Source organism: Prinia subflava, chromosome 1 (genome assembly GCF_021018805.1).
Source record: "Prinia subflava isolate CZ2003 ecotype Zambia chromosome 1, Cam_Psub_1.2, whole genome shotgun sequence".
Lineage (NCBI taxonomy): Eukaryota > Metazoa > Chordata > Aves > Passeriformes > Cisticolidae > Prinia > Prinia subflava.
The window spans coordinates 38,537,964-38,563,368 of record NC_086247.1 but is presented as its reverse complement, the minus strand read 5'-3'; the positions used below and the strand labels follow the sequence as shown (position 1 = coordinate 38,563,368).

General features: G+C 40.3%; 1 protein-coding gene across 1 annotated transcript; it reads right to left on the bottom strand.

Moving 5' to 3' along the window:
* Positions 1-228: 228 nt before the first annotated feature.
* Positions 229-24,013, bottom strand: BPNT2 (3'(2'), 5'-bisphosphate nucleotidase 2). Its single transcript, XM_063393755.1, has 5 exons — positions 22,747-24,013; positions 10,292-10,451; positions 9,252-9,347; positions 7,262-7,423; positions 229-6,103 (listed from the first exon to the last, which is right to left on the bottom strand). Exons 1-5 carry the CDS (start codon positions 23,452-23,454, stop codon positions 5,832-5,834), a joined length of 1,398 nt encoding a protein of 465 aa, XP_063249825.1. The 5' UTR covers positions 23,455-24,013; the 3' UTR covers positions 229-5,831.
* Between the last annotated feature and the right edge of the window lie 1,392 nt (positions 24,014-25,405).

Sequence of the window (25,405 nt, the reverse complement as noted above, 5' to 3'; positions counted from 1 at the left end):
CAACACAGGTATGAAAACAAAACCAGTGGAGATCTTGAATTATATTTATCATAAACTTGGCTGGACTTATCAGTAACTCCTCAGGCAGGAAGTCACACACATAATGAATACAGCACAACTGAAGCAACAACATGACGTGTTACTTGAAAAAAAAATAATGTGGAGCACAGAGAAACAATAAACACCCCCTAGAAAGACAAAATACAGAAAAATACCCTCACAGACCAGTATTTTCAGAGAATTTATTTATAGAAGTGTTATTTCAATTTGGCACACAATTGGAAAATGCTAATACAATTTGGTGGGACAACAGTAAAAATCCTGGAGTGTTGCTGATCCTTTGGAGAGAAAGAATGAAATGTGAATTGCAAATAAGGAACAATTGGAGTAGAAAACAATGTTACCTGAAAGTGGGCTCTATCAGCTGTAGACCATAAAAAAATCTGAAAGACTTAGAACCTCAGACACTGGAATGACATTTTGAAATGTAGACTGAAGCTGTTAATAGGCAACTTTAACACAACCCAGGTTGTTTGCTCTATTGAGAGAAGCTGAGCTTTTCACAATTTAGCTTAATTTACTGTTCTTGTTTTATCTGGCCTGGTGCTGCTCACATTGAATTCAGTGGGAATACTGCTATTGAGTTCAACAAAATCAGGCCTTTCAGAGGGCCAATGCAGCCTCTTTTATAAGCAATGAAGTTCTGCACCCAGGGGGGGCCACAAATGCCAAATGCTTGGAACATTATACTAAAAAATGTTTTCTCCTTCTTTTGGGTGTTTAACTTCTCCTTAGTCAATCTGCATCTTTTCTGTACATTCAGTACCCCTAATTACATGAACCTCTCCATGTTCCCATTATTTTGTTGGCAACTATTGCACTTCTGGTAGAATCAGTCACTACCTTAGACCTTAGTCCCAAACATTACCAGCTTCAGGATAAAACTGGATAGTTATCTGCTGGGGTCCTTTCATTCTGGGACTGCCTTCAACTCTGATCTCCATTTTTCTTGTCCACACTGACTAAGAGAGGATCAGGGATCAGAATGGAACAGAGAGGAAGATCAAAGAGGGAAAAGCAGCCACTATTTACTGGCTCCAAAGAGAGTCTCAGAAGGAAACAGGATTAGCACTTGTCACAGAGGAGTTGCTGTGACACCTGAAAACCATAACATACAAGGCTTCAACAGCTTCTCAGTATGAATTGTGAGTGCACGACTTGTTTGTGGGGAAGACACAACAAGTACTAGGACATCATTGCAAGAGCTGCCATAAAGAAGTTGTGGTTCACAAGTCAAGCAATTGAGTCCTCAGAGTTACCACGTTCTTGTCTCTGAGTTGCACTAGTGAAGCAGATGCAGTGCAGTTTTATCATTGAGGACAGCAGATTAGAAGACAAGACTATCAGTGATATTTTGGCAAAGTCAAATCAGTAATTGTTTGTGTGAAAGAGCCTAAACCACTAAAGCACTGAAAAAGGGCTGAGCATGAGTGGCCTGACTGAAAACCATCCATTCAGGCTCACCTAGAGGCAGTCCTTCCTGCCCTCCTCCTGCTTGGGTTTAAAAGCCCACAGGCATTCATTTGTGGTCCATTGAATCTTATCTGTATCCTCATCTAACCCCGAAAGATAAGAGACATGAAACAATCAATGCAATTTAAAAATAAAAACCAAAAATAATTGTCCTCTGTTGCAAATTCTTTAGCACAGCCACCTGCTTCTTTACACTGCTCTAGTTTACTTAAGAAAACAAATCTACAAAGAGGTTAGGCATAACTGGGGAGACAGTAGCCTAGGAAAGCAGTTTTCTGTGAGAGAAATTGCTACTGGAATGACATCCAGGAGACAACGAGGCAGCCATTCTCTGCTGGCATAATACAGCAGAGGCCCAGAATGACACTTAGTCACTTCTCACTGCACAATTCTTGGGAGATATGGACTCCTTTAGACATTAAATCAGGATTATACAATACTGCACTACTGTTGTACAACCCAAACAGATAACAAGATGCTACAAAGACATGGGAATACACTTATTTAGGAACAAAAAAAGCAGAGATCAACCCCAGTACTGACTCCTCTCCCCACCTCTGGTCTCCAGCCATTGGCATTAAAAAAAAAAAAGAATCAAAACCATTCTCACACCTGAAACCAATCAGAAAATCTGTCCATTTTAACAACCATGAAGTAAATGTACGGAACAACATCACCAGATTACTTTGCAGCTTCACCTATATGGTTAACTCACTATCCAAGTATGCCATATCTGCTAAGTACTTTCGTTATCACTACATGCGCTGTAGATCAGAACAAACAGCTCTTAAATCCATCTGTAAAAGTCTGGCAAACAGGTTAATCTAAAAACCAGTTCAATACAATATTCAACCCATTTATTTCTGTGTCCATTTATTTAGAAAACATCCATTCAAGGAATGAAAGCTAGGACTCTTGGTACAGTACCAGGTATTATCTATGCTATCATACACTCTTTTTAGAAGAATGAAAAAGAGAAAATACATACAGCTTTAGAATAGTTTCATTTGCAACCACCTTAATCATAATAGCCACTCAAAATATTCACCATTGGAAAACCAAAGCTAAAATAATACATCCTCTTACTTCCCTTATTTGAAACTAGAATATTACTATGATTTTTTTAAATTAAGATTTTTTAAAAATATATACTTTTGTAGGACCCAACTACAACATGCAACTGTTTTAAGTAGCATACCTAAAAATGGTGTGTGATAGCTTCACGTGGAAAAGACTAAGATGTAAAGAACACTGTTGTAAGCCCAGCAGTGAGATGTGGGTATGGTGTGATCTCCTGCTCTCTGGGCATAAGGTTAAGTCATATCCACACTGATGAGATCAAACAAACATTTAAGCCACAAATAAAGCAGAAATTTTCAGAATGGAGCATAAACACAGTCAAAGAAATGACACACTGGGTGTTAACATTATACAAACAAAGTGCACTGGGATGTGTGCACCAAGCAAGCACTTGTGAATACTTGCTGGTCTGCATAAGAGTTACATTTATTGCAAAATGACATCTGAAACTGATATGCATCAGCTGCTCACCTATTCTCACACCAAAGCAGCCACTCTTTAAATTACACTGGGAGACCACAAGCACTACCTCAGCCCTCAGCTGTGGGAAAGCTCTACAAGCTCAGGCTCTACTACAAGTAATTAAATAGGCACCACACTCTCACCTCATCCTCAATTTCACCAGGAGTGAGATTAGGCCAATAATGGGCCCTTGTGGAAGGTACTGATCACTGTGATCCATTGCAACAAAGCAATTTAGGATAGTAATGTGTCTAAACAAGCACAAGCCTTCCTAATGGAAGGCTAGGCATTTTAGCCAGCATGTGGGAGGAAGGAAAGGATGGCCTCTCCTAAGGTACTTTGTTTTCCTAAGAAAAGATAACTTAGGCAAATACTTTTGTTCACTGGTCTATGCCTTCAACTAAGATACAAGTAAGCCCTTGTACATTACATAATATTTTTCATTTCCCATACAGGAAGTCTGATCACAGCTTATGCAAGGAAGTGATAGAAGCATTCCTCAAAATAAAAGCAATCCCATTTTTAAGAAGAATGTTTATACAGGATTTCAAGCTGATTCTAAAACCCCAAATTGCCACAGATTTTATCTTAATTGCCTTCTTAAATATTGTGCATTCAACCTCTGTGACACAATCAGGTTTCATACTAGGCTAACTATGGCTATTTATCATATTTCAATTTAAATCCATGTTCTTTAACAAACTGACATACAAACAGCTTCTTATTATTAAATTAGGCTTTAAGACACTTAAATCAGCCTTAAAAAGCTGCAATCTTCTTGTAAAATGTTAAATCCTTTATAAATATTTTTTTTATTCTTCATTGAAGTTTGGAAGCTCAACAATTTTTTGAAATAGATCAGCTCCTTTTTATAAAAGGCATGATCCCTTATTTGTCATAGCATATAGCAATTTCTTAAATTTAAGAACTGAAAGTAAAATTCCCTTGTGTATTATCTACATGTGTAAAAGTTATTTTCGAAGAGCAGCAATAGTGTCTGTACTGGAAAAGAAGTTCTCCAAAAACTACCTGTACCAAAAGGCTCATAGGAGTAAGCTTCAGTCTCCTTTGCCAGTAAGTTTAACAAATAAAAGTCTGCAGCTGTAGTTATGCAACATCTGGGAGTTCTTTGGAAATGTGAACTTCAGCTAGAAGCTGAAAGCAGTATCCAAACATTCTCCACTACTGAACTAAAGAGAAAAAAACCCCTCTTTTTAACCACAAAAGCAGTTCTCATTAACAATATGAAAAGTTAAAATTAAAGAATTAAGAGTTTGGATCAAGCAGCCTAAGCCTATACTAAACAAACTTTGAACAGAAACTGTCTTTATTAACTAAGAATTTTAGCATTCTTGAGGAGAGATGGGCAACTTACTTTCTGGTAATTCACACAACACATATATTTTAACTTTCTGAAACCTTTCAGGTGGATGCAGAGAACAACAATGCAGATGGTTACATGTCTGGAGACAGAAGTGCATATATTTTAGAGGTACAACAAACTGTCATTGGATATCAAAGGACCCGCATTCTGTATGTACTGGACTGCAAAGAACATTTTTCAGTAAAGTTTTGCAGACCCTGCTGTACTTCAAGTGCCACATGTTTTTCAAACTTGCTTAAGTAGATTCAAGTTCAAATGGTCTCTTTAAATTATCACAAATCAAATAAGCACAAGCTGTTTGGGATGGCTGAAGAGCTTTCTGCAGGAAAGAATCTGCTGCAAGCTAAAAAGAAAAAGCTGTTCCTGGAGTTGTAGAAGAAGTGCTGGTTTATATCTTGTGTTGGAAATGGAAATAACCAGTCAACCTACTATTTCTGTAAAACTCATTCCCTATGACTCTGTCCAATGGAAAGAAAACCCAAACAAACAAAATAACAGGTACTGAAGGAAGAAACTGCTTCTATAGGCACAAACATCACATGATGAACAAGCCCTACATTAGAGAGAAATCTAGCATGCATCTTCAACACTGTTTGCAGAAATAAAGGACAAGAAGTAACTTCTAAAAACTATACAAGGAAATGCTGCCTTCTTTTAAAAAGGTATAAGGAAATAATTACACTGATTAATAAAACACTGATATTCACAACCCACCTGAACTAAAACTGGTTTACATCTTCAGGAAAGAAGTCAAAATAGTACAGAACATTTTTTTTTTCTTAAAAAGCAGAGAGTGCCACACCGTCAAAGATAAACTGTTGCTGCATAAAGATTTGAATCAACCTTCTTGTGCTTTCCATTCAGGGGATATAAAATATGAGGTCATGATTCCTGATAAACCATTTACAGTTATCAGAGGCCTATACAAACCAAGCTTTTTTTCCTATCTAATTTATTATGGAATTACTAAAACTACAGCAAGATGTAAAAGGTTTCAAGAAATTCCTGTGAGAAATATTTAGGTTATTTCACAAAAAAAAAAAGGATTTTTCTTTAGTTCATCTATGTTCACCAATATATATGGTAAATGCACCTTGAGTATAAGAACTGCATGAAAACAGTCTGAAAAAAAAAACAATGGAAACTGATGCGTGAGACCATTGGTCCCCTTCCTACTTCCGATTATTATTATTATTTTATTATTTTTAAATACCACCACTGACAAAACCCAATACAAGATACAGTCCCCAAACCCACACCAAACTGCTTTGCTTTGCTGTGAATCTTTTCCAGCACATTTTCACACCTGCTTCTTCAGACAGAGCATTTGGAGGCTACAAAAGCACAACTTGTACTTCTCCATCAGTCATGCTTATTTGTGTGACGTTTTTTCCAGATCTGGAAGTTTTTCAATTAGTGCTTTATGGTTCATGTTGATACTGGCTATAAGTCCTCCTTCATTGCCATCTGAGCCAGTGTAACTAATTTCTTCACCAGTCAGGGTAGTCATATGGCCACCCAACGCTCTCAACACTGCATTTCCAGCACATATGTCCCACTTCTTAATGTAGGTGACATGGATGTACACATCAGCTTCTTCTTGATTCTTTTCAGGCACATCAAGGAGGGCCAACACTTTATAACCTAGAATAAATGGGCAGAGGTAAAAAAAAATAAACCAAGCTTTCCTATTGAAACACATTAAAAGAACAAGATCAGAAACTATTCAAATATAGTTCTGCTCTTATGTTTACTCATTTATTTCTCAATCCCTGTATCATTTTCAAGTCTATCTTTTTCTTCCTGGCTTTTTATTACAATAGAAGGACACCACTCTTTAATAAAACAAATCAGCCCAGGGCATTCCCCTTTATTATTCATTATGAAGTACAAAGTAATTGCTCAAAACAGTATTCATTCTTTTATGGAATTTTTTCAATTCTTCAACTCTTCAATCAATATTCTTGTTTTATTGATCTGTTCATTTCTTCATCTTAAACAGAGTCAAGCCCAGGACAAGACCTGCTAGAATCAGTTACACTTTCACTTTCTTTGTCATTTAGAGTCGTTACCAAGAAGCAGTGCAAGACTTTCTTGACTAAACAATCTGTAAGGGAGCTCTGGCTTTTTGCATTAAAGACACAGAAAGACACGTTTCTGTAAAAATAAAATTTTGCACAGCTTTTCTCAGACTTTAAAACAGCTTTTCTTCACACTAGTGCCTCCCATTTACATTCTGTCAGTACATGCAAAAGGACATTGTGTAAGTAAAAAGTAAAACTTCTTTAAATTGAGTATAAGGCAGATAAAAATGGACTTTAGTGACATTGATTTTCTCTTTTGACATAAATGCAAAGAACAGTATCAAACTTTAATGGCCTTTTTCTTAGTTTTTTTTTAAATCAACCATACTAACAGCTAACTAACAACGACCAGATTCTCTTCCATGATTGTGCCTATGGTCACACAACCCTTTTTCTCCCGCTTAAGCCTCAGTGCCTTGCATGAACATACATCAGTGTGTTTCATTGAAAGGACCACAACAACATTGCTGGCCCAGGCTTGGATTCAGTAACATACTGACTTGGGAACAGCCTGAAGTCTGAACCAAGTTTGCATGTAGGTTCCTAAATACAGGAAAAACTTTGTCCCTACTGCCAAGTGTTTGCTTTCAGTGATGTGAAGATCAAAAGGCATGAGGAAGAAGAGAAGACACGACAGTACATCCTTTTGTCTAGTAACAGCTACACCATTAAAACATTCAGAAGCAATAAAATGGATAGGATGCTGAAAGAACCAAACCTGCTCCACCAGCGGGGATGATCACAGTTTTATTTCCAAATGTCTGCCGTGCAACCTGCTCAACTTTTCCTGCATGGGAGCGGGACACAATAATCCTTGGAGTCTTCTCGTTGTAGGAGGAACGAGCTTTGACGTTTGACCCACCATCCACCATTGCCCAAGCTACAAGAGAAACAAAAATTCTGCTAAGATTTACAAAAGACAATCTCTGTTAAATGTGAGCATGAAAGGGTACTTGTTAGACAACATATAATTGATACCTCTGACTTAATATCTCTCACTACGGCAAAAGAGAAAGCTAGGCCTGACAGAGGATGGGGTGCATACCCACATGTGCACACAAGGGAAGAGAAAGAGGCCACACACACATTGGTGCATATGGCATTGTCCCAAGCCTGACTCTTCTTGTGCTATACTTCAAACAACAGAATAAGAGGAAAATTCACAAGTAGTTAATATTTAGAATTTACAATTGGAAAGCCACTGACATTAAAAGGATGGCTCCTAGTCCATCCTTTACATCCAATATTTCCTCAGAAAATGTTTTTATGCAGAACAAAAAGCCCCACCACTTGTTAAAGCAGATATCAAAAATGCTATGGAGTAATTTTCAGGAGGATAGTAATGCTAAAGAAGAAAATAGCTCAGGAGGATAGTTCTACTATCAAGAAAAATATTTGATGCTGTGTTTCAGAGAACTGAATTTAGAATCCACAACTTCCCACTTGTTTCATCATGCAGTTCAAAGCCAAGCTTGGTAGGTGGCATCCCCTAACCATTAATCTGACATTTACTTAGTAAACTACCCAGCAATTTCAGCTCAGTAGAGAGCTAGATTGTTTGGCAACAGACTGAGCTCTGTGTAATAACAATGCTGACTGCCCTTTATTGCTTTGTATTTGTGTGGTAGTTTTAGGAACATTCTGACTGAAAACATATCAGTATTTCCAGCTTGGAAAATGAATACTTGTCACACAGAATGACAGAATTCATTGCATCTCATCTGATTCTATGCCTGAACATTGCACACTTCACTATTATCAAAGCAGATAAATTCTCAACATTACAACGCTACAATCCCATTTCTTCAGATAGATACCTAAACAAATATGTTCCAAAATCTCCAAAATTCTTGAAGCATATTGGAATATAGCACATACTTAAGTGACTGGTAATTAAATTCATATTTATAGACAGCAAAATATTTAGCAGAGAATGTTGAGTGTTCAGTGGGCCAAAAAAGGACAACAAATACAAAATGCATTTATTCAGACTTAGTTTTTGTGCCAGATCTCCTGCAGAACTTCAGAACTCTAGAGGTCAGTATTGCCTAAGGGAGAATGTAAACAGAAATTCCTGTTTCAAATACACAGTAAGACATGAATACTTAAACTACTCTGAAGCTTTCAGAAGTTAATGCGAATTGCCAAACTTGCAGCAATGCTCACTGACATATTTATTACTAAAGAATTAATTACTTCACAGCTGTGACATTAAAATCATGTCAGATAATCAATAAAGCTATGCTAGACAGTTTTGCCTGTTACATACAAACAGTTGCCATTAACATCCTTTATTCAATCTTTTTTTATTCACACTGAATAAACAGCAAACCCAAGTTATTTCACCAAATGAGTAAAGTACTCTTTTTTGCAAAAGACTAAAAGCACACATGCAACTGGTCAGTATTTGAAGGTTTAGCTTTTTTTTTGTTTGCTGTAAGCCCTCTAATCAAAGGGATTAGAAGGAATCTCAAGAATATTTTCAGTTAGTTTGTTCTAAATGCATCATTTTTGTTTTAAACAAGGATGGCATCTTCCTTTGTGGTTTTATAGCACAGAACACATCTACAGCTCTAATTGTGTGGTCTGCTGCAGTGCCCTTTTGCTGCTGGTACTATTTTCTCATTTATACCTACAGATGCTCTCTCAAACATCACACTTTAATTACTACTAGGACTGGCTATGATGGAAATACATCATGAAGGTACCTGTGTATGACGAGAAGGGCTTGTGTATCACACCTATTACTGGTTTACCATTTACAGCCACACAAACCATTGTTGTGACATACTGTCGAAGATCCTCTGTGGGCAAAACAAGAAAGAGAGCAAGTTTACAATCAGATGCCAGGTACACAAAAGGAAAACATACAGGAGATTATCCAGATTATTCTCTGAAGACTAGTTTATATTCTGCCTATTGGGGTTACGTAACTTTGATGTATCTTGAAATAACCTTTCAGTTTTCAAAAGACTTTGAGGACTTTTCAGTTTTCCAGCAATTTTTCCTGTTCCATAGATGTAACCTATACTCCTACCAGATCCACTGCTAACAGCTGTGTCTTATGCAACACATGCTTTCATGAAAATCTCTGCCCCTGCATTCTCCCTTCTCTCACCTCCTATCCTCTATTGGTTCAAAAATGGTAATTCAAGAACCAAAGAACATCCACTGGAAAGGATAATTGTACCAATTACATAACCACAAAAAAAATCCCATTTTTCTAGTTCCTTAATACTTATCAGCAGAAATTTTAGTTGGATTGCCTTGAACTGCTTATGTGACATCCTAAATTGTTTCAAAGGGGGAAGACTGAATTATGCACGCTTTTTTGAAAAATTACAACAAAAATTTCTTGTATCAAGTTAAATAGGATATTTACTTAGTATTCCTTTTAAATAGACAAAACCAAAAATCTAAGATACTTAGAGTTGCCACAGTAACAACTGAAATAAAGAAATGTGTAATTCCAGTACAATCCATAATTGACAGTTACCATTTATTATAGCAATGACCTAGTTGCAAGAATACCAAAGTAATTTCAGACTTGGAATATAAAAAAGTAAATGTTGTAATTTGAGAACTACAGTAATTTCATTTGCAATTTGTTCAATTAAATCACATTAGCTTTGACATAAGTACACTTTAACAAGAGATGTCCTTTTAAATACTTACTATGTTGTCTCCAGTGTAAAAGGCAAACATCAGAATTACACACGATTTACACGCATCAACACAAATCAGCTACCTGTGTATTCTTGTGTAGCATCTAATGGATCGATCCACACAGTGACACTTTCTGCTGGCACCTCTTTAGGCTGCACTTTTTGCTTTATGTCTTCAGGAATACTGCGATCCCAGGAGACCGTCTCCTGATCAGCTGTATCAACACGCTCCTCAGAATTTATCTGTGATGAGACAACAAAAGTAGTTGCATTAACGTATCAGATACAGTACCAGTGGCACTTGGGAAAATTGCAGGTTTGCTCACATTTTCTCTTCCTTCCTTCACCTCAAACGCAGGAATCTGTCATTTTTTCAGCAATTCACCAGCTACTATGGCCATGTGACAAGCAATGCAAAACCACAATCCAGATTTTCCTGTGAACCACACCACAGCTGGACACTGTTGCCCTGGCTGCACCTCTCCCTACTGAAAATTCCCACAGTATGAACTGCATTTTTTAAAATCAATATTTAAATGCAGTTGCTTCAAATACTACAGGCAGAACATTTGACTCTGGAGAATCATACATTATACAGACAGTAGGGGGTCGAAAATTCAGTTTATACAGACCAGTAGAAGCACATGGAAATGTAGAGATATACTAATACCAGATAATGTATAGACTGTGCATGACTTGGACAAGAGGAAGCCTTAGTATATATAATTCCTGCTGCAGGCACTGAGTTACATCTAGAAATTTAAGCAGCACAATTGAATTTAACCACTACACAACTGTCAGATGAATTTATTTCACCATCAAGTAACATCCCATACCCATTTTTAGGGTAGGATGGGGTAAGGTCCGAAGATGGCCCATAAAGAACATTTGTTAACAACAGTAAAAAGTTACATTTAAGCCTATCGTCACCTGCTGCCCAGCTTAATTTTACTTTACTTTACTCCACACCAGAGGGCATTTCAGTACATCAGGCAGAGTTTGGCCTGGCAGTGGAGCACACAGCACCAAGCTGTTGAATGGAGCAACATTCTGCAAAACCCAACACAACGTCCTTGTGACTGCACTAGCACAACATTTTTGGAGGACCAGAGACGCAGTTGTCCCAGCAAGCAACATGGAAAGACAATGAAAATGAAGGAGCTGTTAGACTAAATTTGAATGTGCCAGACCTTAAACGAGCAGGATTTTTACGTAACTCACATCATGACAAGAAAAGGCATCACACAGACCTCAACTGTAACAGGGTATTAGCCAAGAGTTAAACGCCATTTTCTCCAAGAGAGCTCAAAAAGGAAAAGGAAGCAGAACTGCAGCAACTCCAGCCATACATCTTAGCTGTCTTCTCACGTAAAACCAGTTTTTGAAGCATTATATGCCAAGCATGGAGCTCTTGAAGTTGCCGTGACATTTACAAATTAAACATCTGTCACTATACAATAAACCTGATGATTGCATTTTCCCCTAGGGAAAACAGTCCTGCAAAGTCAAGACGAGTAGTTCCACAGACTTGGCAGTCTCCACATAGCCCCTGGGCAGTCTAAGTTCCACTACAGCACATGACATACCATCATAAAAAAACATTTCCTCAATAGAAGAAAGAGGCCTCCAAAAAGTTAAAGGGTTGGAGCCAATGCTCAAAAGGAAGAATATCTTGTTAAACCTGTTGTTACAGTACACTAGAATGTAAAGGCTGAAACTATTTGAATCAGAGAAACGCCACCTACTAGCTCAGATTTTGTAGCAGTGGCCATGACACTGCAACATTTACAAAGCTTCTGAGAAGTCTCTCTCAACAGACATGATTATTCCACTAGGAAAAAAAATGGGAAAGAAGTGATAAAATTGCATAGACATCTGGTAATAGTAAAAAAACAAAAAAAACCAAAACCAAAACCAAAACCCCAAGCTGGTCACTCGTTCTTCCATTCATAAGACCATTTACTCTGTAGCTTTGGCTGAATACTTGCCTGAGAAGGGCTCACACTTAAAACTTCTTTTATTCCTCCTGTTTTCTTTTTTTTTTTTTTTTTTTGTTAATGAAGGAGAATATACCTGGAAAACATGCCTATGTATTAATTCTATGTTCCTATTTTTCATTCTCATTTGCTGGTAGCCTCCAGAGGTCACGACCTTACACTTTAAACTTTTCTCAAGCAATATGGATGTGAAGTTTACTGCAATCCCAAATCCACACTCATAAATTAGGAGTAGCTATGATAGAAAGACAATCACAAGGCCAAATATTCCAGGCACTAGACTTTATTTCAGCAAGATGCTCTGGTGTTAATTGCCTAATTGCTGTAAGGTGCAAAAGCCCATCTGGAGAAGTTCTGGAAGCTGAGCACTGACATGAAGGTTAACTGCATTTTGGCAATCTTCCCCAGTTATGCTTGAAGCAAAAGTCCTCCTCACAAAGGAGGATCAAACACAGAGGTTTATTAAAATATATGTAAATCAGTGCATGGAATACTGCTGAAAAGTAAAAAAAACCCAAAAAAACCCTAAACCATTGTTTCATAAACAAGGCAGTCTAGCCACATCTCACCAGTACAGAGCTTCCCCAAAACAATCCCGTAAGGTGCAGGAATTCCATAACAAATGAGGGATGCTGCTCAAGGGAGCCAGCAGCAGAGGTCCAACACCAATACCAGGATCATCAGTCCACGGTGTGCCTTCCAAAACACTCAGGTGTTTCCAGCCTTGGGAAACCTCTGCACAGAGAATGCTCCTGTCCAGCACACTGGTGATTGGAACACAGATCTACTCAGGAACACAGGAAGCAACTCCAGCGTACCATAACCTTGTCTGGATAAATGCAGTGCTCTGAACAGCCAACAGCCCCAACCACTCCAGGGAACCTCACAGTGGCTCTTTGTCCTGTGTGGTTTTAGCCCCTACCAGCTCTTCATGCTTTGTGGCATCTCATCATCCAAAAAACCTACTTGAATTCCAGCTAGCTGTCCCTGGCACGGTGCACAACTTCAGGCTTTTTCCTGGTCTGAAAGAGTGGAACACAACTGTAGTTTTGCCTTTGAATTCACCCATCGAAGGTAAGTTAAAGTGAAAAAACGTATGCAAACACACCTCCCCCTCCAAAATAGCAGCTTCTGTTCAAATACTTCAAACCAGATACTAACACATGAAAACGCAATTCTTTTCTTAGAAAGTGTTTGGTGGCATGTGATTTTTTTAAATTTAGTATTCTCTCTCCTTCCCTCCATACTCCTTCAGCTCAATACTCATTTTATATTTTAATATGCAAATATTCAGTGTCTTGAAAAATATGAGGTAACACAGGACTCTATTCCTGAGAGCATCAATAATTCCACGTGAGAATTATGTTCCCTGAAATCCAAATCTTAAGGCTGTTTCATTAGAAAATAAAACAACAACAACACAAATATTATCACACCTGTATTATAAAAACACCAATTAAGCTACTCAAACTGAAAAAAAAATCCCACCCACCCCCCCAACAAAACAAAAAAAAAACCAACCCCCCCACAGAGTACAGGTAAGAAGTCAGAATATGAACATAAGAGTATCCCAGGTATTACCTTTCAAAAACAGAGATTGGAACAGGTTGCCCAGAGAGGTAGTACATGCCCTACCCCTCAAGTGTTCCAGGTCAGGTTGGATAGGGCTCTGAGCAACCTGACTGAGCTGAAGATGTCTCAGCTGATTGCAAGGAGATTGGGCTAGATGGCCTTTAAAGGTCTCTTCCAACCCAAATTATTCTGATTCTGTGACTCAGTGGACAAATCTATTTATCTGAATGGGATCAAGGAAATGAAAAGCCCAGAGGCCTGCAAGCCTGGAGTGTGCACAGGGGAACATTTGTAAAACATTAATAGGTGTTTGTGTTGGTGCACTGATGCTGCATGACCTACACAGCCATATCACCAGTGTTCATGTGGTGTAAGCATTACATATGCCCAAGACTCAACTTTGCCAGACTCTGTATCCACCTGACATGAGAGGGAGGAAGGAAGTGGAGAGGCAAAAATAAATGCAAACATTAGCAAACAATCAGCCAACTTTCTTTCTGAGTGACTCAGCACTGTCATTTGTGGACAGTGGAAGATAATTTATAATTTCATATACCTTCTGTACTAATGTCTAGAGCAACCACTAAGAGCTCATGCTCATGTCTGTCCAATCTGGTGGCCTTCTAGATGGAGTGACTGCAGCAGTTGATAAGGGTGCCAAGACCAACTGGTGTCACCTACCTAAACTTCTGTAAGGTCTTTGATAGGGTCCCAGACGACATCATTATCTCCAAATTGGAGAGACATGGATTTAAAGATTATTCAGTGGATAAGGAATTGGATGGATGGACACAGCCAGGAAGTTGGGGTCAACAACTTGTACGTCCACATGGAGGGCAGTGATGGTCTCCCTCAGAGCTCTCTTTAGAGACTGGTGCTCTTTTATATCTTCTCCAATGACAACAGTAAGATCAAATGAACCCTCAGCAAGTTTGCAGATGACATGAAGCCAAGCAGTGCACTTGACACACCAGTAGGAAGGGATACCATCCTGAGGGACCTGGACAAACCTGAGAAGTTGGCTCACAAGAACCTCTTTAAGTTCAACAAGCCCAAGGGCAAGATGCTGCACCTGGTTTAGAGTAATCCCAGGCATGAGACTGGGGGAACTCACTGAGAGTAGAATAACGGAGACAGATTTGGGGTTTATCATGGATGTATGCTCACAGCCCAGACAGCCAACTACCTCCTGGGATGCATCAAAAAAGCAGCATGGCCAGCAGGTGGAATAAAGTGATTCTCCCGCTCTCCTCTGCCCATGTGAGACACCATGTGGAGTTCTGCAACCAGGTAGGGAGTCCTCAGCACACTAATGATGTGGGCCTGTTAAAGTGGGTCCAGAGAAGGGCCACAAAGATGACGGGAGGGATTCATATCTCTCCTACGAAGATACGCTGAGAGCTGGATTTATTAAGCCTGGAAGAGAAAAAAGGCTCCCAGGAGACGTTAAGACAGCTTTCCCGTGCTTAAATGGTGCTTATAAAAAAAGAGGGAGAATAACTTTTTACATGGGCACATAGAGACAGGACAAGGGGAAATAGTTTTAAACTAAAAGAGGAGAGATTTGGCTTAGATTTTAGGAAGAAATTCTTTACTGTGAGGGTGGTGAGGCATTGGAACAGATTACCTAGAAATTTGTGGATGCCTCATCCCTTGAAGTGTTCAAGACCAGACTGGTTGGGGCTTTGAGCAACTTGGTCAAGTGGAAGGCACTCCTGCCCACAACAGGTTAGTTGGAACAAGATGATCTCCAAGGTGCCTTCCAACACAAGTCATTTTATGACTCCATGATACCCACAGCTACAGATCTTGAAAGGTACACTGACCTATGAGGTAACTGCATGAGTCTGTAATTGATTTGCTCTCATTTGTGCTTCAGAGATGCCCCAGCTCAGAGGAGAGCACTTGAACGAGCAGTCTTTGGGATTTTGTGCACTTAGACACCCCTTCAACCACTGCTGCTGCACTGCACCAAAGAGCAACCCTATACTCACTGTACTACAAGACAGACAGTTTTACCTCCACTGGCTCTACTTCTCTGTTTTTCTCCTGAAATGTATCAGAGGTGAAAGCTGTCTCAGCTTCTCACAGCATCTGTACATACACAAATCGTGTGAAGGAATCAGATATCAAAACCTGTGAATATAAACGCCCACTCGACAAGTCAGGACATACAAGAATGCTCAACAGGAGAGCACTCTCCAGGAGAGCAAAAAGCACCCAAAGCACCATTATTTCCAGTATCTGAGGAAAACATCTAACCTACTCTGGTTACTAAACAGGGCTCCAGAATCTGTTACAAAGGGAGGGGTGTGCATTCACACCAAGATCACACCAAGACTTAGCACATCTGCATCCAGGACCATTCATGATCCCTCCCTTGCAACTTTTGAATTTGGAAGTGCTGAATAGCAGTTTTCACTACTAATGAAAGCTGCTTCTTGAAAGCTTACATTATTTAAGTCAGAAAAGAATGCAAACTGGGAAACCAAAGTACCACTTTTTGTAAATTTAAAATGACTTTAAGCTTTAAAAAAATTGAATAATAGCCTTACCAGCATAGTAAAAAAACCCCAATCCTGATTTTATTCAATACACTGACATTTTTAAAACCAACTGCTTGCTTTTGAAAAGGTTATTTTCCTCTTTAGATTACCACAACATATTAGAAAGGAAAAATAAGCTTTTCAGGTGATCAAAATGGCCTTTCAAAAATGTTCCTCTAGCCAAGGTTCAATTTACATAGTTTCAGCAAGGCAGATTTTGTTATGAAAGGAAAGAATACCTTGCTGAATCACATGGTTTTCTTAAAAAAAAAAAAAAAAGAAAAAAGAAGCTTATTAAAAGGCAATTAGGTTTAGAAACTGTATGTTTAAAGTCATAACTTTTAATTAAGTTTAAAACTATAAAGCATATTTGTATATAAATGTGTAAGGTATAAAATCATACAAATGTATAAAATAATAAGAGGTATAAAACCCACTGGTCTCATTTTGCCATTCATCTGATCAGAAAACAACAAGTATTTCTATAATTATACCACGACACTGAGAAAGGACACATGACTTTGTCAAGGCACCTAAGTCAAGGCAGACAGAGATCTTCCTCTACCATCAGCTACATCTTTGTTTATTCTAGCAACAAGAAGTCACTTAATGCAGGGACAAGATGACAGAATATGCAAAGAAGAATCTGGACAAGCCTAAATGTCAAGAAGCTCAATCAGTGCTTATCAAAACTCATGACTTTGGCCCTTAAGACAGCAGGAAGCAGACTGAAACAAGCAGCATTTAATACATTTTAAAGCCATATCCAATGACAAGTCTGCTTCCATGGACTTACAATGAATAGAGGCTGGTGAAAACAACAAAAGTGGAATTGAGGGAATCAGCACAGATCACAGGAGTCAGTGTTTCCACCGGTAATCTGCAGAAACAACTAGAATTTTAGACCAGGAAAATAAAGCCACTTGCTCATTAGCTCACACAAATGGTTTCAGTAGATGGCAAACTTCTCCATTACAGTTCTATACAGACCCACATCTACCAAAGAGAAATAGATTACTTGCTTGTCATGCAATGCTTCATTTTAAGAAAACATCCAAATAAGGACAGATTAGAAATCTATCAATAAAATAGATAATATCCAAAAAATGTCCACAGTTTGTGAGTGGCTACACTAAGAAATTCAACTCCCCAGATGCTCAACTGATAGATTAAACACCCACAGTGTACAAACAAGCCAAATGAACTACCTGTAATTACCTCTGAAAAGATAATCACAGTACTCATTAGCATGAAGTTACAGTCTTTACCTTCATTTTTATGCAGAGAGAGTGGGCATAAGTCATCTGGCATCATTTGGAACCCATGTTAGGAGATGCATCTCCAGACAACACCTGTTACTGAGATTTCAGATTAACTTTCACACTTCTTGTTTTACTTAGAAACCCACTGGTAGTTGCAAAGATCATCCAGGTCAAAAGAACATTAATGTTATTAAAAGCCCTAAGACCTGAGGAGGCTATTATCACAACATGAAAAGCCAAATTACTGAACCTACTCACTAAGTGCAATACCTCTGAAGTTCAAGTAGTATTTTCTTTTTTAAACCTACTTCTTTAGCATATCTGTCTTTCACACAGAATCAGTATCAGTTGGAGAGCTTGCTTCTCAAATGAAATTCCAGTTTTTTAGGTACAGTAGTTGGCACTGTACTCAGAAGCTATAAACACTGTAAACCTAGACAGTACTTCAGATAGCCTGATAATAAAAAGGAATCTTGGAGTCATTAATCTTCAAAAGCCAGATTAATTTAGAAGAAAATCAAAGTAAAACTGACATGTTCTTAAAGTTTCATTTCAAACGCTGATTCCAGCATTATCACGCATAAGCTTGAAATGTTATTTATCATCAGTCTTAACTAGGAAAGAGACATAAGAACATTTGGATTTGGAACAGTGGCAAGGCTCATAAAAAGATGCTCAAAGAGAAAGACTGGGACAGAAGAAGACTTGATTTCCACCACGGTTACAATATGAAAAAAAAAGTGAGCAAAAAGATGCAGCGCTATTCAGTATTTACACTAGAAAACAAGAGATAACGCTGGTGCAACTCCAGAACAAAAATAAGCCAAAACAGCTCAAAATGAGAATGTAGGGCAGAATACAATCTGATCAGTAAGACTGAAATCTGCATCCTGTGAAATAACTCTAGTATAGTACAGCAGTGAAATAGCAGAATTAAAATTGCCTTTTTCAGTCAGAGGATAAGAGGTAATCTGGTCAAAATGCAAGTTTAAGGAACAGTCTGTCAATCATTCCTGCCTTTGTGATCAAGCAGGGCTGCTCCTTCAGTTGTGCTGGAGATGGGCTGTAGTGGGAAGTGAACCAGGGTATTCCTAAACAACATTTCTTTTAAATAACTTCTGTTTTTAATTTTTATTCGGGTTACAATCGGTTATCAACATCCTGACACTGATCCCTGGACAGGTCACATAAATGCATGATGCTGAGAGGGATCTTTTCGCAGGTAATATTGCTGAAACTCTGGTATCATAAGATAATTTCTTCACAGAAGCTCTTCTGAGCAGAACATACCAGCGTTTCTGGCTAGTCTATCACTGAACTTGGAAAGAATGCCTCCCAAGTCCACTCCCACCCCAGCAGCAGGGCTGCTCCCTAATCTCCCTAATCTCCTCACCTAATTCCCACTTTCCTTATCACACCACCACTGTGCCAGCACAAGAATAAATAAGGCTCCATGGAGATCCAACAAGGAAAAAAGTAACCCAGAAAAGATAAACAAAATAAACAAAAAATGAAAGCAGCAGAGGGGATCATTACAGCTGGATCAGAGCTTTAACTCGTTCTTAGTATGACAAATAAATGAGGACAACATATTGTTAAAGCAGGAGTGGTAACATTTCAAGCCTGTAACTGCAGTTGAGAACTTCACCAAGAGAAAGCGATGCATATATTTTAGCACTAAGTATATTTTAAAATCAGCTGTACAAAGATGCTTCATGGAATTCACACGCAAATTTTTACTGCTGGATGTTGAGTGCAACAGACAACACTGGGTAACATCCAAGGTGGCAGCAAGTGACTGGCCCCTTTGTCTCTTATCTTTCTCAGGCCTGTTTCTGAGGGATATAAAAACAACACCACTAAATCTAAACTAAATCTACACAGTGATAAAATACAATTGAGCCACAGGTCTTTGGTCTTACCTAAGAAGAGTAAGAAGTTTGAAGTGATGCAAATGTATCTATTTATATAAAACAAAGCAGCTGATGTCAGCAGTGGAGTTCCTCTTCCTCTGTAGAGACAATACCTTTACTCAAGAGAACAAAGGCAAACACTTTCTGTGGGATTTTTTCCCCTCAGATTTTGAAAGGGCTTTTTTTATAAATCCCAACTCTTAGTATTGTAAGACTTTTTCTAGATTTATTTCAGCTTCTGCAAGTGAGAAGCCTAACTCTTCCATCTTCTCTTAATAACCACACTTTAAGAGACTCAGATCTGCTTCAGAAAGACTTTGCATGTTTGCATGCTTTCCCTTTTTATGTCCAGCAGCATAAAACAGAGAATCCAACACTGCTCACTGACTTAAGTTTATTTCAGTTGAATGACTTTTCCCCTTAGTTATTTTGAAACATTGCAAAGCCACAGTTATTCCTAGAGAATCACAGAGTAATGGAATGGTTTGAGCTGGAAGGTACCTTCCAGATCTCACTCCAACCCCCTGCCATGGGTTGGGACACCTTCCACTAAACCAGGTTGCTCAAGGCCTTATCCACCTGATTTTGGGCACTTCCAGAGAGCAGTCATCCCCAGCTTCTCTGAGCAACCTGGTCCAGTGCATCACCATTCCCACAGTAAAGAATTTTGTCCTAATGTCCAACCTAAACCTGCCCTCTTGCAGTTGAAAGCCATTCTCCTTTGTCCTGTCAACAAATGCCCTGGTACCAAGCTTCTCTCCAGCTCTCCTACAGCCCCCTTCAGGTACTGAAAGGCTGCTGTAATGTCTCACAGGAGCATTCTCTTGTCCAGACTGAACAATTCCATTTCCTTTCCTTTCTTTCTTTTCCCTTATTTTAGCACCTAGTTTTTGTGCTGGGTTCATCTTCTTCCTGGCTGCAGCATTTGGCAACAATTTAAATACTGAGGTATTGCTGTTATGCTCAAGAACTTCAGGATGTGAGAAAATCAGCATTTTGCACAAACTTACTCTTGGAATTACTGCAGTTTTTGTTTGACAGCTTTTATTAGCATCATCTTCTCTAGCAAGGACAGAAGAGGAGGTTTAATTGACTTCAGCAGCACCTTTTATTCTGGAGTGTCGCTCTGTACAGGGGAATAAGACTACAGATATAAAGTAAGACATTTCTTACATTATGCAATTTTTTACTGCCTCAGAAAATCCTCTATAATCCTTATATTCACACCAAAACTCAGCAGGTCTGTTCTGTGGAAGAGCTGAAGTTTTAGATGGGTTGCTCTGAAGTTACACTTGAAGGATCAGCAGACTGAGCTGACACCTTGCCTTCACACCTGAGAAGCACACATAGTATGTATATAGTAGTAAAAGAAAGCTTTTATTTTACTTTGGGCCAATGTTTATGAATACATCTTCATCACAAACTTTAAGAGCAAAATGCCTTATCAGTGAGTACACAGCTTAGTGAGTATTTTTTAAACACCACATGAGGTAAGCTGTTATAATCCCCATCATGTTCTTAGAATGCTTAACGTCCCATAGCTGTTCTGTCAGACTGAATAATTCCAGATTACCTGAAAAAATTGTCAAGTGCACTCATCCTAGACATCCTTAGTGCTCAAACTCAGTCCATCTAAGGAGTAGTGGGGAAAAAGAAAAGACATATGCCTGGTATTTTCTAGTTCCACAGACCTATATACCAGTTTTATACTGCCTTTGAGAACACATCCACACTTTCAAAAGTACCACCTGTTCTTAAAGACTAGCAGCACACATCACCTGTGAGAAAAATAAAAGGGAGTACCAAAGTTTTTTAAAAGCAGATGTTCAAAGTTAACACCCTCTGCCAGAAAGACAAAAGTCAGACTGTCACTGGTAAGAATCCCAAGCTCCAGAGCAGAGTTTACATGCGACCACAGAGCAAGCAATACACAGTTCACTGTATTCTTCAAGCCCGGGCTGAATTCCCAGCCTTCTCTAGAAGCAGAAAACTCTTACTTATAGATTATTGAAGTCCCTCCATCTGTGAAAGGGGAGAAAGCATAGAGGCTTCAAGCCAGCTAAGCTGTAAAGCTGAGATCTCTGAGGGCATTGAATAATGCAAAAGAACAGGGTCAATACTTCTTCCTTTAACACTGGGCCTGTGAAGGTAGGTGCCTTGTCACTAACAGACAACCCAGGAAACCTTCAAATCAGAACCTGCATAATCTTTCTGCAGAGGATTAGTCACATCTCAAGTTTATTTCAAACACTGAAGAATTTGTTGTTTCCTCTAGATTTCATATTCAATAAGTTCTTTACAAAAATTTAAAACCCCACCAAAACAAACAAACAAAAAAACCCCCAAAAGCCAGCAAACAAACCCTACACATTTTTCTGTGGAACTTTCAAAGCAGCTACTGAAAATTGAATAGTAACTCAATAACCAAAAGCCAGACTTAGCTGCTTTTTCCCTCAACCCATCTAGCAGAAGCATGTGATCACCACTACTGAGATCCAAATTTAGGGCTTTCTATCCATTTCAAATGGCCATGAAAAGCTAAGGAGTTTAACATCAAAAGACAGAAGTTCCCACTGATTGAAGTGAAAGCAGAAACAATGCCAACAACCCCTCAAAATCTTCAAAGTATAGTTCAAAGGTTAGGGTGCGACCTTAAGAGTTAGACCCAGATTTCAGACGTGAAGGAGAGCAGGAAGGGGTGTACACCTCTGAAAGCAAAGTAAACTTATTTTGCTCAGGTAGGCAGTGATCCACAGTATTGACACAGCAGTGCTTATCTGCTGCCCCACAGCCACGAGAGCGGAACACTCGGTTACTGCAGCACTATGTTCCTCAGCCTCGAATTCTCAGCCGCTGCTCCTCCCGCTCTCCCCACCGCTGACGGAAGAAAGGATAACTACCAAACAACGGCATGCCCAGCTCTGCATCTTGACCGTAGGCGGAATTTGCGCTGTGCAATTACCTGTGACCTTAAACACAGAGCTCACGATCCGCAACAGCGAGACCCGGTGTTCCCCGCACCCCTCCGTGCCCGCAGCGCTCGACACTGTTTCACCTCGCCTGGCTTCGCTTGCAACACGCTCCAACTCCTTCCCCTGCAACCCAACACCCACGGCACCGAGCATGGGGCGGCACCGCCACAAATCCAGCGGGAGGGGAAGGAAAGCGCAAACGGGGGCAGCGCTTCCCGACCGGCGAGGCGCCGGTGCGGAGCAGCCCCCGCCCCGCGGAGGGGCCCTGGCACCCACCTGCACGGCGGGGAAGGCGCCCTTCAGCAGGTAGAACATCCTGCGGTTGGAGAGGAGGTCGCCGGTGGTCAGCTGCTCCTCGGCCCCCTCCCGCGTCTTCCCCTTCGCCTTGGCGTTGAGGACGTTCCCCTCGCGGACCCGCTTCACCTCCTCGCCGCCCCTGACGGCGGCCAGCACGGACACGGCCAGCAGCTCCCGCAGGTCCACGGCGCCGCCGGGCGCAGAGCCGTGCGGCGTCTCGGGCCCGCCGGCCGCCGGCTCGCTCAGCATGAAGAAGGCGAAGCGGCCGGCCAGGAAGCCGGAGTAGAGGTGGTAGAGGACGCCCAGCCCCAGCAGGCAGAACACGGCCATGCCGAGCGGCGAGAGGCGGATGCCCATGGGGGCCATGGCCGCGGGGCGGGCGGGCGGCGGGGCCGGGCAGTCACCACAATGCCATGGCACGGCCGGGACGCTCCGCTCCCGCTGCGGCGGCGGCGCCGGGCCGGCTCCACGCTCGCGGCCGGCAGGCAGCGCCGTCTGTATCCGGGTCAGGCGGAGGCGGGGCCGCCGTGCACTGAGCATGTCCCGCTGCCGCCGTCCGGGCAGTCTGTGCGGCCCGGCACGGGCAGCGGGTCCCGCCGCCACTGCCGTGCTCGTCCATGGCAGCGCACGCCGTCCGGCGCCCGCTGCTTCTCTTGAGCTCTGTGGTTCGGGGGGATTTTTCCTCATCTCCCTCTAGGCAGCAGAAGCGCCAGGAGCCCGCAGCGGCGGGGCCGAGGGAGCTGCTCCGCCTGCGGGGCAGGGGCAGGAGCCCAAGGCGAAGCCGGCCCGGCACGCCGGGAAGGAGCTTTCTGAGGGAAATCGCTGTGGGCATAAATTGCCGCTGAATTTCTGAAGGCGCACTGTTAGCGGTGCTGAGCATCATTGCCGAACAATTCTTGTTTTTGTCATACTGGTTGGGGAAGTTGGGGATGCTCTGCCCCCGTGTTCCTCGAAGAATTCTTCTCATTCAGTGACATGAAGCAAATCCAGCTGTTCCAAGTGATGTGATAAATGCCTACCTGTCTTAAATTATTCTTTTTCTTTGCACCTCAGTTGTTTTGGGGGAGTGAAACTTCACAGGCAGGATGGACATCTGGTGTGGGGACTAGGAAGAGTCTCTTACTTTTTTCTATTCTCATTTCTGATTCCTCTTAGTAGTTTTCAGTAAATTATTAACAAAAGAACTATGTTAATTCAGCATTGTTTGAATTAATTAAATATTTTTTACTCAGGCAATGTTCTTGTCTGTTGATTCACAGGTTGTAGAAACATCTTGGTGATGACTGTGGGAAAAAGTAATTACTGGATATCATGCATTATAACTCTTTTCTTGAGCGTTTTATTTTTTTAGGTATTAATCTTACATAATTAAGAATGTGAAAACGATAAAGACTAAAATTAAGACTAGCTTTGCAAACTGAAGTTACTATATAGTCTCCTGCATTTCCATTTTAATGGAATCTACGTTTACCTGGTTACATATCCGGTGTCCTGCAGGATCACACCATCGCTGAAGTGGGAGTGAAAGTTAAAGGATCATTGAATGAGAAAGCATTTCATTGGAATTCAGGAGTGGGGTTTTATTTCAACTGTGCTGAGGTTAAACTTTATGTGCTGTTAGGCAAAAACTAGAACATCCACGTTTTCCAGCTTCCCATTCCTTTTAAGGTGCAAATTGTCGGTTTTATTGTTTGTGGGTTTTGTTTTTTTTTTCTCTGCAGTTGCTTCTCTGGCAGAATGGGAGCTTGAAAAGATACACTGATCATTTTCTGTAATATTGATTTCACAGTTCAACACTTCATATAATAATTAATGGTAGGAAGCTATGCAGCAATACAGGGTTCATGTTAGACGAAGTAGACTTGTGTCAGTAACGAGCAAAATAGCCAACAGCAGTGCTGCCTGATGCTATCAGTAACAGTTTGGGTGCATTCAGTCAACAGGAACTTGAAACTCCACTGTGGTGGAGGAAACCCAGAAGGAAGAAAACCTGCAACTTTATGAACTGGTTTCTTAATGGAAAGAAGTGAAATACTAGGCTTTTTGTCCCACTGAAGTTTGCAAAGACCTTACAGAGATGTAGAAAATTAATGGATTTATTACTTGCTACTTACACTTTTTTGCCTGCAGTAAACAGAAAATATTAACAGCAGTGTAAACTATGAAGAGGACGGTGCACAGAGGGGACCTTATTTCTGTGATACTGTATGTACCATTTATGCCAGGTTTTAGAAGAGACCGGTCATTACTGAATGCAGTCACACAACCAATAGACAACATGCTGTCAGCCTGTTTTTCTTTAGCAAGCTTATTCTGTAATTACCAATATAATTTTTAAAGGTTGCAGTCTGGCAACCATTTTTTTTCCCCAGATCCCTAAATCAGGTTCCTCATGTTTATCCAGGGTGCCATTGATTTCACCTGGACTCCAGAACACCACAGAGATCTTTGCAAAGTGCTCTTGGCAGATGGTATAAAGATAGTTTAGGCAAGGTTTGTTTATTGCTTCCAGCTGAGACGAGTTTCCAGAGACCATGGTGTACGCATAAAATGAAATCAGCTTGCGAAAAAACAAAACTGTGTTCATTGTTAGCAAAAGCACATTTATTTCTTTACATGAGGGCTGAGGACAAATTCT